This window comes from Halichoeres trimaculatus, unplaced genomic scaffold, assembly GCF_033239565.1.
Source record: "Halichoeres trimaculatus isolate MK-OKI-2021-1 unplaced genomic scaffold, fHalTri1.1 fHalTri1_scaffold_17, whole genome shotgun sequence".
Taxonomy (NCBI): domain Eukaryota; kingdom Metazoa; phylum Chordata; class Actinopteri; order Labriformes; family Labridae; genus Halichoeres; species Halichoeres trimaculatus.
In genome coordinates this window covers 7,532,387-7,545,600 of record NW_027437195.1, presented here as the reverse complement: position 1 = coordinate 7,545,600, position 13,214 = coordinate 7,532,387, and the positions used below count along the sequence as shown (strand labels likewise).

The following is a 13,214-nucleotide window of genomic DNA, read 5'->3' as shown; positions in this document are numbered from 1 at the left end:
AATATTAATATTTTATTTCTTCAATTCCATGTATTCAGAACGTTTTTTTTTTCACAATGACAGTGAATAGAGTAAAAAAGTGCACTTAGTCCGTCATAGTTTGATGTTTGTTTTTTAGAATGAGGGAGAAAATGGACCTGAAAATCTGAGTACAACTACGTTACTGATATATTATTCCATGATACTTAAAACTCCAGTATTTAAATACTTAAGTACTTAGATTAAACTAAATTAGTCAAAGCTTTTATGAACCAATTTTTTGTTCCTTAAAAAAAAAAAACACAATTTCCTCATGGTCGTTGCAGACCACTAGTGGTCCGCGGACCACAATTTGAGAACCACTGAATTGCACTGTTCCACATTTCCTTTAAATGACGAAGCTCACTTAAAAATAAGTGAAAAGCTCAGTGGGGTACATGTCAATGCCAACAACCATATACTGTCAAACTGCTAGTTTTGTTGATTTAGTTTAGTGCATGAGTGTGTTCTGTATTTAGCACACTCTTAAGACTCATATCAGACACAAAGTCAGAGCATATGTCACCAATTTTTTTTGGGTCAGAGTAAAGGTTCATACAAAGGTAAAGGAATGGTTTAAATTACAGTCCACATAATATCATCAACACTAACCTACTAAAAGTTTGTACGTGTGCATGTACACTGTGTGCACAATTATTAGGCAAGTGAGTATTTTAAACTTATTATCATTTTATGCATATTTTCCAACTCCAAGCTGAACAAACTTGAATGCTTATTGGACTTAAGCATACCTGATGATGTGCAAATGTGTAATGAGGGAGGGTGTGGCCTCAAGAGTCCTGACAGCCTTTATCAGGTGTGCAGGATTATTAGGCAGCTTGTTTTTCTTTGGCAAAATGGGCCACAAAAAAGATTTAACAGACTTGGAAAAGTCAAGAACTGTAAAACATCTTTCAGAGGGATGAAGCACTATTGAAATTGCCAACATATTAGGATGTGATCACCAGAACCATCAAATGTTTTCTTGCAAATGCCCAATAGGGTCACAAGAAATGTGTTGAGAGAATAAAACCGAAATCAACTGCCAAAGATTTGAGAAAATTCAAACGTGAAGCTACCTGGAACCCACTATCCACCACTGCTGTCATATTCCAGAAATGTAGCCTGCCTGGAGTGTCCAGAAATACACGATGTAGAAATAGCTGAAGTCAGATTTTTCAAAGGTTTTGTGCACTGATGAGATGAGAGTGACTCGATGGACCAGATGGAGAGGCCTGTGGCTGGATCAGCAGTAAGCATAGAGCTCCACTCTGACTCAGACGTCAGCAAGGTGGAGGTAGGGTACTGGTGTGAACTGGAATTATTAAAGATGAGCTTGTTGGGCCTTTTCAGGTTGGGCAGATGGGCAGATGGGCTCAAACTCAACTCCCAAACCTACTTATAGTTTCTTAAGACAATTTATTCACACAGTGGAACAGGGAAAAGAATATTTCAAGACATCCATGATATTTATGGGACAATGCTCCATCTCATGCATCAAAGTATTCAACTGTATGGCTAGCTAGTATGGATGAAAAATTAAAGACATGGCCTCCTCTCTCACCTGACTTAAACCCTGTTGAGAACTTGTGGGCCCTCCTTAAATGTAAAATTTACAGTGAAGGAACACAGTACACCCCTCTGGACAGTGTCTGGGAGGATTTAGTTGCTGCTGCACAAAAAGTTGATGGTCAAGTGATCGAAAAACTGACAGACTCCATGGAGGGAAGGCTTTTCCATGTTATTACAAAGAGGTGAATATAATGGTCACTGATTTATTTTTGAAAAAAATCAGAAATGTTTATTTGTTAAGTTTGAGTTGTTTATCATTCTGACCCTGAAAGAGAAAAGCAAAGTAGTGAGATTGGAATATTTTTGTTATTCTATGAGTTGCCTAATAATTCTGCACTCACAGATATTCTCAACAAAAGCCAAAACCTCACCTTAACTCCCTTAAATATTCAGGTTTGAAGATTATCAATATTTCTGGATCGACCAAAAGCTCTGTTGTTGTTCGATAATAACACTAGTCCTCTGAAATGCAACTTGCCTAATAATTGTGCACACAGTGTATGTGCGAGTGACTGAGTGCATGTCCGGACATAAGCATACCTGGTTCATCCTGGTAGTAGTAGATGTCCACATCATTGGACTGCATTACCACAAAGCCTTCACCCATTAGTCTAGGAGGTCTAGAAGAAGAAGCCACAAAGTCACAACCAACGTGTGAAAGATTTACACTGCAGATAACAAGAAAGCATGACCTTAACTTGATCAGTTTATCAAACATACATGTTTGCTCCTTCTCGGTGGATCATCCAGGATGAAATGCTCAAACTACGCCAAATGCTAAAATGTGAATAAACTGTCAGTGAGTGAACTTACTCATCATTCTGCATGCCCAGGTAGCGAGGACTGGGAACCAACATAACACGAACATTTTCCAGAGAGCCTTTGACGATATGCATGAACTGGTCCAGATGGCTGGATGGAGGCTTGGTGGCATATGTCAGGAAAGCATCCTCAAAGTTCAAACATAGAGTCTGAGGGAGGTGGTGGTTCCCGAATGCCAGACGACCCTACAGGACACAGAAAGGCACAATGAAGCAACAGAGCTTACACACATTCTAAATCCTCTTTTCAAATGGGCTCATACTCACGGTGCTGATGTTCACTTTGATGACAGGAATGAGTGAGCGCCACGATGTCGAGGGGTCTGGACTCTCTGATCTGATGTTGACACTTTATGAGAAGCAGAAAAAGTTCATTCTTGGGACAAAACTAATGTTACCATTTCACAAACATTATAAGTAAGGTTTAATTATGCTGCTTCAGTAGTACCTTTCTAGCGTTCTGTCCCCTTGACCTCGCTCTTCATCTTTTTTGGGTGTTAAGAGAGTGGGTTCCAGTCCGAAAGTTTCCTGTAGTCTGGCGTAGAGGTCCGTGCGATTGTAGACGTGAAATTCAAAGCCATTAACTGTCACGTACAGCCGAGTCTCTGCTTTGGGGTCTGGAAGCAAGACAAAGACAGGAAACTCAAAGATAATACTGACATTTGTTTCCAAAACTGGTTTGTTTTTCAAAGTTACTTGAGCTGGACAATGAAAATATATCAGAGAACTTTACAGATCTAAACAATACTACAACATATTAAAATATGTAAAACAATGAGAAACACCATCAAAGACTTTTTTAAATCAAAGTTTTGAAATGAAATTTTAAGAAAATAACTCTTTCAGGAAGTTTCATTCTGAATGCATTTCTAATCCACTTACCATGCTGTTTCTGTTTCGGGTTGTACATTTTCCACCAACGAAATATGAGGAAGCCATCTTGTATCCTGTAAAACAAAACATGAGTGAGTAATTAAGCTATGAGTCAATACAGGTGTTGATGAGTGACACATAATACGGCATGTGTCAGGTTACCTGATGGACATGTCTTGGTTGATGTAAAAGACATCTCGGAACATGACTTTCCCCGACAGCACGGAGAAGGAAAAGGAGCCTGTGGAGAAGCAGTAGGCACTTGAGTCACTCTTACCATTGAGAAATATTAGTCTAAATCACTAGCTTAGCATAAACATGTAGGTAAAAAACATCACCAATCAACCAATTAAATCTTTTAAGACTTTCTGTCGCTTAACAGCATGCCAACAGAGTAACAGAACCATAATGGTTCAGGGTTTTTACACACCATTCATAGACTTATAGCCTGTGTAACCTGAAGCATAACACAATGTCCCAACAGACACTCCCATCTCCCAAAACTGTAAACCGTACTGACCTGTTCACACACATGCTTCAAATTAGTTGTAATTTCAGTGTAAAACTGAACCAAACTAGCACATGATTGCCTGATTGAAAACACAGAGACAAATTTGTTCACACACCAATCACACCGCCTAATGCGCAGATACTGTAACAGTAGATGCAGGCCAGGGGGATTAGGCATGCAAGTTTTTATCCCCTGCTACCTAGCAAGGGCTTATAACAGCATGTGATGCAGAGGAAGTTCTCTGGTCTGACCCAAACCAGAAACACGGAGCAGTGGTGGTCAAAATATATTCTGTATTTACCATAATCCACACTGGAGATACTGTGGTAAATTATTTTTTTATTGTAGTATTTTTATGTTTTATATATTTTAACAGTAAGTTTATCTACCTTTATTCCCATACTGTGTATTCAGCCCTCTTTCTCCCCCTTTGAATTGTAATGTCTTGAAGCTGTCCAGTAGAACACATTAAGAATGAAATGTTAAGTAAAGATTTTAGTTTTTTTTTTTCATTGTGTGTTCTTGGTTTACCATCTTAAGAGGTTTCATGGGAACGAAGGGGAAAAATTATTCATTTGAGGTTTTTGTGGCAGCAAAACATTAGTTGGTCCCTGCAGTGTGTCTGTTTTTCTGGAGTATCATGTCAAAGGCTTGGTTTGGATTTTCAGCTAGGGTAATAGTTTTGAGTGGAGAGTTAGGTTTGGAATTGGAAAACTAACATTTGGGGAGTTGAGTTTGGGATTTTTTGTTTGGATTAGTTTTCTCAAATTAAGCTTAGACTAAGAAACGTGTCTAGGCAACTCAGAGAATACTAACAATAGTTTTCTTGATTTACACTCTTTTTTTAGTACTGTCCTTTACTGTCATCCCTGACTTGCAAAAAAAAAAGAATGTGCTACCAAGCTCATTCAGAAACTTGAGCTCTCCTGTGAATCCATGACAAACTTATTGCTGGCCCCTGACTTGATATTAAAAAGACAAACCTTCAAAAATATCCACATTTTAAAATCTGTTAAGTATTTCTAAGATGTTAATTCTAAACTGTACACTGAGCAACAAAAGTTCAGCCAAAAAAACACAAACACCACATCTAGAAATGCACGTTATAAATAAAAAACAGTAAAGAAAAACTGAAACAAATAAAAAAGAAGCACTTTCTTTAGGAAAAGAATCATTCCAACAGGCCATGCCTAAATATAAAAGCTCAGTGGTGTCTCAGAAATCATTTGTGTGCCATTCAACATCTAAGCACACAGTATAACAGAAAAACCCCAAGACCACAGTCATGACAGACATGTAAACACATGATCCAATGGCACTCAAACAACAGGAGTAATACATCATTTCATAAAGAAATGATAAAAAAATGAATCTGCTGAAGGCTGCAAAGACCAGAGGCTGGCCCATCATGAAATATTCAGACGGAGCATAAACTCTTTGAACAGACGTCTTTGGCAGAGCTCTTCCTCTCTATTCATCACCATGTAACAGAACTCCTGATCTACACACCGATATGGATGTAGCCATCCTTGTACAGTCTGTTGATGATGAGGGTGAGGATGAGGCCAATGTTGCGGGAGTTGTAGTAAGTTAAGTAGATTATCCATCCACATGAGAGAATGGTGGCTGAAAGACAAAAACATGGTCAGGTTTGTTAATATAAAGACTCAAACAGTATGAATAATGCTCTAAGGTTTTCTGCTGTTTCCTTTCTGTTTGAACTGGTCGTCCACTGAAGTCAGAAACTATAGAACAGCAGGCCTTAACTTGGATAGTTGATCAATGATATAGATATTCTACCTTTTTTCAAATCCAATCTTCAATTCTAAACACAAAATGCAGTGTTTTTGAAGGGGTAGTAAACTATGATGAAATATATATTTTTACTGATGCAATATAGAAATTTGTTCAGGTTTAACATTTTCTTCAGCCTCATTTTGTTGCCTGAGCAATATCATTGATCTGAGAGCTGCTCCTGTATGTAGAAAAATCTAGTAGCTGAATGAAATCACATCATAAGACAGTAAGTTACATTTTTTGTGTTGTACCAGAGTGAAACAGCATTTATAAGTAAACAGTAGAGCAGGAAACATTTAAGAGTGTTACACAGGGAACTCTGTAAATCACAAATAAACACATCCTCACAAAACCAATAACAGTGACAGCCAAATAGATGATTTCCTTAAAAGTGAAGTAAAATGCTCTAATAATTGTTTCATTGTTTAATTTTTTCCTCCCACAAAAAATCAATTTTATGGCAAACATGGAAAAATGTTAAAGCTTATTCAATATTATCACGACCAGAAAGAGTTATGACATGTTGCCTTACAAACTCCAGAGCCACTTAAATCTCACCTGATCCTGTGCTAAAAAATTGTTAACTTTGTAATAAGTTTCGTGAAATCACCATCAAAAACCCATTGATCAGGATATTTCTACAATGTCATAAAACACTTACCAACAAGCAGCCAGATAAAGTTGGAGTTGTGCTTGGAGAGAAAGTCATCCAGGTCCACAAAGCTTGGGAAAGTGCTTTCATTGTTTTTGGCAACATGCCCATCCATGGCTACAGACTCTCAAGCCAACGTCTATAACTGTAAAAAAAAAAAAATAAGTCGTGTTAGTTTTAGGTGAAACTGTACTTTTCAATTTCAAACCCCAATGCTTGTTGGCTGGAGCTGAAAGAGGAAAGGATAAAACATAAAATGATACCTTCTTTAAGTAAACACACAATCAAATTATAAATTTACTTTTTTTAGAAATCTAAAAAAGCTATTTGATTGTGAAAAATTGTTCAGCTAAATTAACACCACCCATGTGCCACCTCTCTGACAGCCTACTATAGAAACAGTACAAAACAACATGCTTCAATCTTCTGACGACTGACTCAAGTCTTACATGCTTTCTGCGAGAAAAAAAAAAAAGATTTGAAAGTTAAATTTGAAAGTGACATTTAGATTTGTAAGACCAGAGTGATTTTACATGCACAGGCTGTCACTTTATACACAAAGACATACACAGATTTAATGAACATGGGGAATTTTACAAGGAATCAAAATTGAAACTGGCTCAATGAAAAGCTGTGTAAATCAAAACTGAAAGTTCAGCCAACAAATAAATGACAATGTACTGAAACGTTTTCATGGATTTAGAGGAAAAATATGTTTCTAAAACTTGCACGTGCTTCATTATACGTAGTAAACCAACAAGATTCTAACCGTTGTGTAAGACTTTTGACTATTTGTTAAGTACCCTGTTTTTCTGAAAGCTGAGCCCTGGGACCGTTTAAGAGCGTGTAATCTTTATCAGCTATATGTGTAGCTGCTTGGTATGTCAGGAGGATATTGACTGAGGCTGGTGTAGTGGTTCTTGTTTCCACAGAAAGGATTATTTCTTTGTGTTTGTGTGCGTCACAGGCTGATGGAAGGCTGGGTGTATGATAAGCAAAAGACTGTAACTTTAAATAATACACACAAAATACCCACACAATTACAAATCTTGAATTGATCTGACATAAATGACAGTCATTAAACAGATAAATACATAAAAATAAAAACAATAATTCTGTTTAAATTTAACCCAAAGCACTGTTAAACTATAAGAAAACTCATCATATCTTTCAGATTTTTATGAGACCGTGTGTTGAACATGGCAAACAGTGACTACAGAGATCTGCACATGCTACAGCAGACTTAATCAGCAAACTAAAAGGTTTAATTTGTTTAGTTTTGGCAGATGAGTTTGTTTAACCATATCAAATAAACGAGGAGGCAAATACTAATTTCAGCAGAAAGTCAAATAAAATGAAAACAGTCCCCCGTAATGGAGCCTGATGTTTAAATAACTGTGTGTGTTCTTAGATTTCACGCACCCTGCACTGATCACAGCTATCCTGTAAATCAAGTTAGAGTTCATAGCAACACACATGATTCATTGTGAAACAGCACAGGTTTTGCTGCTATTCCAGAGAGTGTAAGTCTGATAGTGACTCATTGGTAACTTGTTAGTCTAGGAACAAGTCCTCAAAAAAGGCCTTAGTTTTCCAGATACCCCTACCCGAGGTAGAACCAACAACAACAATGATTTTTATTATCTTTAGGGTTTCCTGTTGGTGAAATTGGATGCTGTGGTTTTTGATTTTTGGGGAAAATTTGTTTTTTTTGGCTCTTCTTTAGAACTACTCCAAACCTTGAAAAGGGGCCAAATTGGGCCTGTTCGAAATGGGGGAAGTGAGGGAAAAAAAAACATAACTTGACAATGCTCACTCTTTTCTGCATCAAACTTGCTGAAGTATGAACCAGGTGGCTGCCCACCATCATCAAACAGTCAGAAAAGGATTTACCTGAGGCAAAAGTGAAATATAGCACTGCAAACATGTTTTTGATTTAGGCGGAAATTGTACTTTTTGGTAACCAGAACATATTGGACTTCTTCACTTTTCTCTCATTTATCATAAAAACATAAATCCCTATAAAATTTACTATTTTTGTCTTGTCTTTTATAATCGGCTTTATTTTGGCCGATGTTGATTAATCCGTGACAGGCATAATCGGCCCGATTAATCGGCCCGACTGATTAATCGGTCGGGCTCTACTAACCAGTGGTTTTGTGGAGATATCTGGTACAGTTCTCTTGAAAATGAGATCTCTTTAGGCATAGTCCCTCCCTGTAATAGTCAAATTAAGTCATTCGGAATGGAGGATTAGAAGCAGAATAGCCTATAAGTTAAGTACGCTCACTCTGATGGTAATCATTAATCATCTCAACATTATTTTAAAAATGTATTGTTCATTTAGCTATATTTACATTTAAAAGTTTTTCTATCAAAAATTATACTAAAAATATATTTCATTTAATTTCTCAGCATGCAGGTGCTTAGCTTTTTGTGCCATTGGGCTCATGTGCTCATGTGCGTCCTCATCACAGGTCTGCATTTTTCTCAATGCATCTGCATTAACACACCAGCTCACAAATTCACACAGTGTTTGGCACATATTTACTGCACTGGAGAGGGGAAAGCTTGTCACTGCTAATGTACAATTGAGGCTCATCTTCAACCTTCTCCATAGTTTTCCTCAATATGCCTGCAGCCTTGTGTAGGATTAGATAAAGAAGAGCCAAAAAACAAAATTTCCCCAAAAATCAAAAACAACAACATCCAATTTTACTAACAGGAGACCCTAAAGATAATAAAAATCATTGTTGTGGTTGGTTCTACCTCGGGTAGGGGTATCTCGAAATCTGAGGGCCATAGAGCTGCAGCTATCGAATATTTTAGTATTCGAGTATTCTACTGAAAATCCCATCGATTAATCGAGTAATCGGATAAAATACATTTTTATTTAGTTAAAGAGCAGTTATTTTTCAAATTAATTTTTTTCTCTTTAAGAAATAGAATTTTCTGATACAGCATGTCAGTAAAAGCACTTGCTTTGGGAGCTCCAAAATTTGTAAACACACTTTGACACATTTTTTGGGCCTTGTACATCTCATCAAATGTTGCGGACCCAAATGGCACCCGTTTCGTAGAATGACCCATTAGTCTCCAAACTCCAGAAAAGAAGCTAGATTTGTTGCTAGTTGCTATTTTGTATAAGAGGTAGCTTGAGGGGTCTGAAAACTCTCTTAATATGGCCTCAGCTCTATTTGAAATACCACTCTTTGATCTTTTTAAAAATTAAACAATTCCTCGAGGCGGAGAAAATTACTGGAGTTTTTTTTTGTAATCGAGTACCTCGAATCATTTGAGGAATCGTTTCAGCTCTATCCCAGACTATGTGAAATCTTTGCAGTTTTAGCTTTACTGAAATGCTGTCAGCTGGGACATCCACATACCTGATTTATCTGGTGCTACCAGACCTTTTAGCAAATACTGTACGAATCAGACATAAAACAGTACACCCATTAACAGGATGGGGACAGTTTAGGAATGTTAACATCTGTATCACTGAGGAAATATCAGGGGACAGTAAAACAAGCATATAGCCACCACTGGTAGATTATGAACTTGTTCTACTTTTGTAGCTCATTGTTTTCCAGGTAGACTGGCAACGAAGGCACAAGTACAATTCCAGAAACATTTCAGAGACACAAACATAACCTCAAATGCTATTTTTCATGATGATATCTAACGTATGTACACACATCCACGTATGCCTCTCTCTCACACACACACACACACACACACACACACACACACACACACACACAGCTTGATCCAAAGAAGCAGCATGACTTCATTCTGCCAAGCCTTTATCAATCAAGGTCTTATTACTATTAGTATCTGCATTTTAAACCTTTCACATAACTTTGGTGGTGTTTTGACGTCATACAAACCTCACATTAGACGACTTAAATAACAAACGTAAAGGAGAGTTTATCAGGTTGACTGCCTCAAGTTTTGCCATCCTACAAATATCAAAACGAAGCGGCTTTCCACATAAATGTTACACAAAGCTGAGCTTAAGCTCAATTTAACCATGACTATGACACCATAGTTCAATATCTTTCATCTCAACCTCAGATGACATTTCGAAATCAGAGCTTTACTACAGCAAAGCTAACGTTAGCTAATCCCATGTCTTCATGTACAAGCCATTTCCCCCAGCACTACAGTGATGGCTCCCACAAAATTTCATTCCGTCTTTGCACTTTTCAGTGTTAGCACGAAAGGTTGATTATCTGTCCGGTCAAAGCCTAATAGCCTCCCGACTAATGACGCTGAGGATCCTGGATAAAACTATTATTAAGCTAACCGCTAAATTAATAATGTTAGCTGTGGTGTTAGCTAGCAGAAGGCCGCACCCAATAACTTCTCCTCTGTCAAAAACTGCAACCAAGTAAATTTATAACTGAGGGGTACCTTAATGTCCGCAATGAAACATAGAGTTTCATCTTTAATCCGGTATTTGACGAGTTGATTTCCTTTTGTCGTTTCAGACATAGGTACAGCTAGCATCTTCTGTTGATTATTTACATGGCAGAATGCCAGCTAACATCACTTCCTCGTTTCTGCTGAACCGTCGACCAATGAGAAAACTGAAAGTCCAAAACTGACCAATCAGAAGAAAGCATGATCGAAACCCCAAGGACGACTGATGGCTCATCTGTCCAATCACGGTGAATGTTTTGGATACGTGGGCGTGCTTTTAAACGTGTGGAAAGCAAAATGAATACAACAAGAATACGGTAATACATGGTTAACATACAGTAAAATTAATACAGCTCGGGAAAAAAACAGGAGTCCACTGCAAAACTTTCATCTTCTCTGGTAGCATTTTTATAGGCTTGAACATTTGTCTTTTATTCCATAAACTACATTTGTCCCAACTTGCAAAGTATAATGTGGTCATTTAGAGCATTTATTTGTAGAAAAGGAAAAACGCTCAAAATATCAAAGAAGACACATGATTTTCAGATCTCAAACAATGCAAAGAAAGCACGTTTGTTTATAAAATCACGATTCCAATGTTTTAACTTTGGAAGAGTTCAGAAATCAATATTTGTAGTGACCCTGTTTTTTATTTAAAGCTTTCATGTGTCTTGGCAAAGTCCTCACCAGTCTTAGTGTTGATGTTAGGTTCCACACATGGTGCAAAAATTCAAGCAGCTCAACTGTTTTTTGATGCCAGTGACCATTTATTGTTCTCTCAGTCATCTACCAGAAGCTTTAAATAGGGTTTGGGTTAGGATTAAGCTGCAAATTGGACAAGGTCTTGATCTGATGTTCCTTCATTCACGCCTTGATTTGCCAAGTCATCAGATCTATCCTCAGAGTTGGGGAATAGTGTCAGAGCAGAAGGAAGCAAGTTTTCCTCCAGAATAACCTTGTTTGGGTTGATTGGTGCACAAATCTGCTGTATTTTGCAGTGGGTACAAGACACCGTGGCTTGTAGGCCTCTCCAAGTCTCTGTTAAACCATCAGACAACCAGGTGTCAGGCAAAAAATTAGACTCCTCAGAGAAAAAGACCCCCTTATGAGTTCTATAACCTTTAGGATCCTTTCTCTGCTTCTCATTGATGAAAGGCTTCCTTCTACCTGTTCAAGACTTGAGCTCTACCCCTCGGAACCATGCATTTCATTCTTGCTGTCATTTGCCATTCTTCATGGAGATCTTATTATGTCGCCGTATGGTTTTTAAGTGACATTCGAATGAGTTAACAGTCACCCGTGTCAGTGGAAAGTCATTCTCAACCTCTGTAGATCTGTAGCTTTGTTTTCCACAATTTCTGCTCCTTGATCTCGTTCTTTTAAACTACAGTCTTAGAAAATCAAAAGATGGAAGCAACCTTATGTTTACTGTGTCCCTTTACCAGCAAAGCTAGAGTTAAATCTTTCATTCCCACACACAAAAGTCTGGTTTTTAACTCTTCTGGAATGTTAAGTAGATATGTTTTGATTCTTCTTTGGAGGTACCACTATAACTGTTTTTGTCATCCAGCCGGTCCTAATGCAAGAGGGTTGTGATGACTGCAGCGTTTTTTTTTATCCTTCTCATTAAATAAGATTTGGTTCAAGTTATCACCTAATCAATATCTCATTAAGTAGAATTAGGTGTGTCAGTATTTAACAGCATTGAAATGAAACGTGTAGTTCATGTAAAGATGATGATTTAGTTATATATGGGGTGTTGCATGTTAAATTTTGAGGGAAAAATGAATGTATTCCTTTTTGGAATGAGGCTGTAACAGAAAAAGCACTGTGAATACTTTTCAGATGCGCTGTACACTGATGAAGCAGACAGAGCACTTCTTGTCCATTTCACTGCACCAGCACACAGAAAGTTGTAATTTACTAAGATTTGTCTAGTGCAGCATTTTAACGACCATTTTTGAGCCTTTCAGTGCATCTCTTCTTGGCAATCAGCAATCATCCATCAGGCCTGTTTGTTGGCTGTCAAAATTAAGGGATGAAAAAAAGGTCTATCTGGGCAGCAGATATCCTGCACAGGGTTCATTTCATCACGGAGGAGAAGAGAATGTGGGTCTTGGTGATGAAGGAGAGACTTCAGTATTTTTGCGTACTCATTATTTCCCTCTACTCGCTGTAATTCTGTCTGTCATTCTGCTTGTTGACTTGTCTTATTACTTCTTATATTAATTTAAGACTGAGGAAAAATCTTTGATATCAATTGTTTCACTCGTGCTTTCTCAAAGGTAAAAGATTTTATTTTACTTGACTAAACCTAAATAGCTAAAACCTGTTGTTGTTGTTAAAAGAAATGAACTGAAATAGAGCTTGAAAATCACCACGCATTCCAGTTCTGTCAGACTTCAACTACCTCTGTGAAAATTACTTAAATTCACATACCAGTGCTCAAAACAGCTGATTTATTTCATTGCTTTCAAATTTAGCACTTTGACCACAATGAGTATGACACTTGTAATAAGACACAAATAAATCAGTTTCATTTGGAGGA

At 37.5% G+C, this 13,214-nt stretch overlaps 1 protein-coding gene across 1 annotated transcript in view; it reads right to left on the bottom strand.

Moving 5' to 3' along the window:
- Positions 1–10,788, bottom strand: part of kiaa1109 (KIAA1109 ortholog) — an 80,600-nt gene extending 69,812 nt beyond the window's left edge. Inside the window, exons 1-9 of the mRNA XM_074692588.1 lie at positions 10,658–10,788; positions 6,254–6,389; positions 5,305–5,421; positions 3,447–3,525; positions 3,294–3,358; positions 2,860–3,028; positions 2,679–2,760; positions 2,404–2,597; positions 2,131–2,210 (exon numbers count right to left, since the gene is read on the bottom strand). Of these exons, the coding sequence (XP_074548689.1) occupies positions 2,131–2,210; positions 2,404–2,597; positions 2,679–2,760; positions 2,860–3,028; positions 3,294–3,358; positions 3,447–3,525; positions 5,305–5,421; positions 6,254–6,359 (892 nt within the window). The 5' untranslated portion in view covers positions 6,360–6,389; positions 10,658–10,788. The remainder of the gene's footprint in view (positions 1–2,130; positions 2,211–2,403; positions 2,598–2,678; positions 2,761–2,859; positions 3,029–3,293; positions 3,359–3,446; positions 3,526–5,304; positions 5,422–6,253; positions 6,390–10,657) is intronic.
- Positions 10,789–13,214: the final 2,426 nt, after the last annotated feature.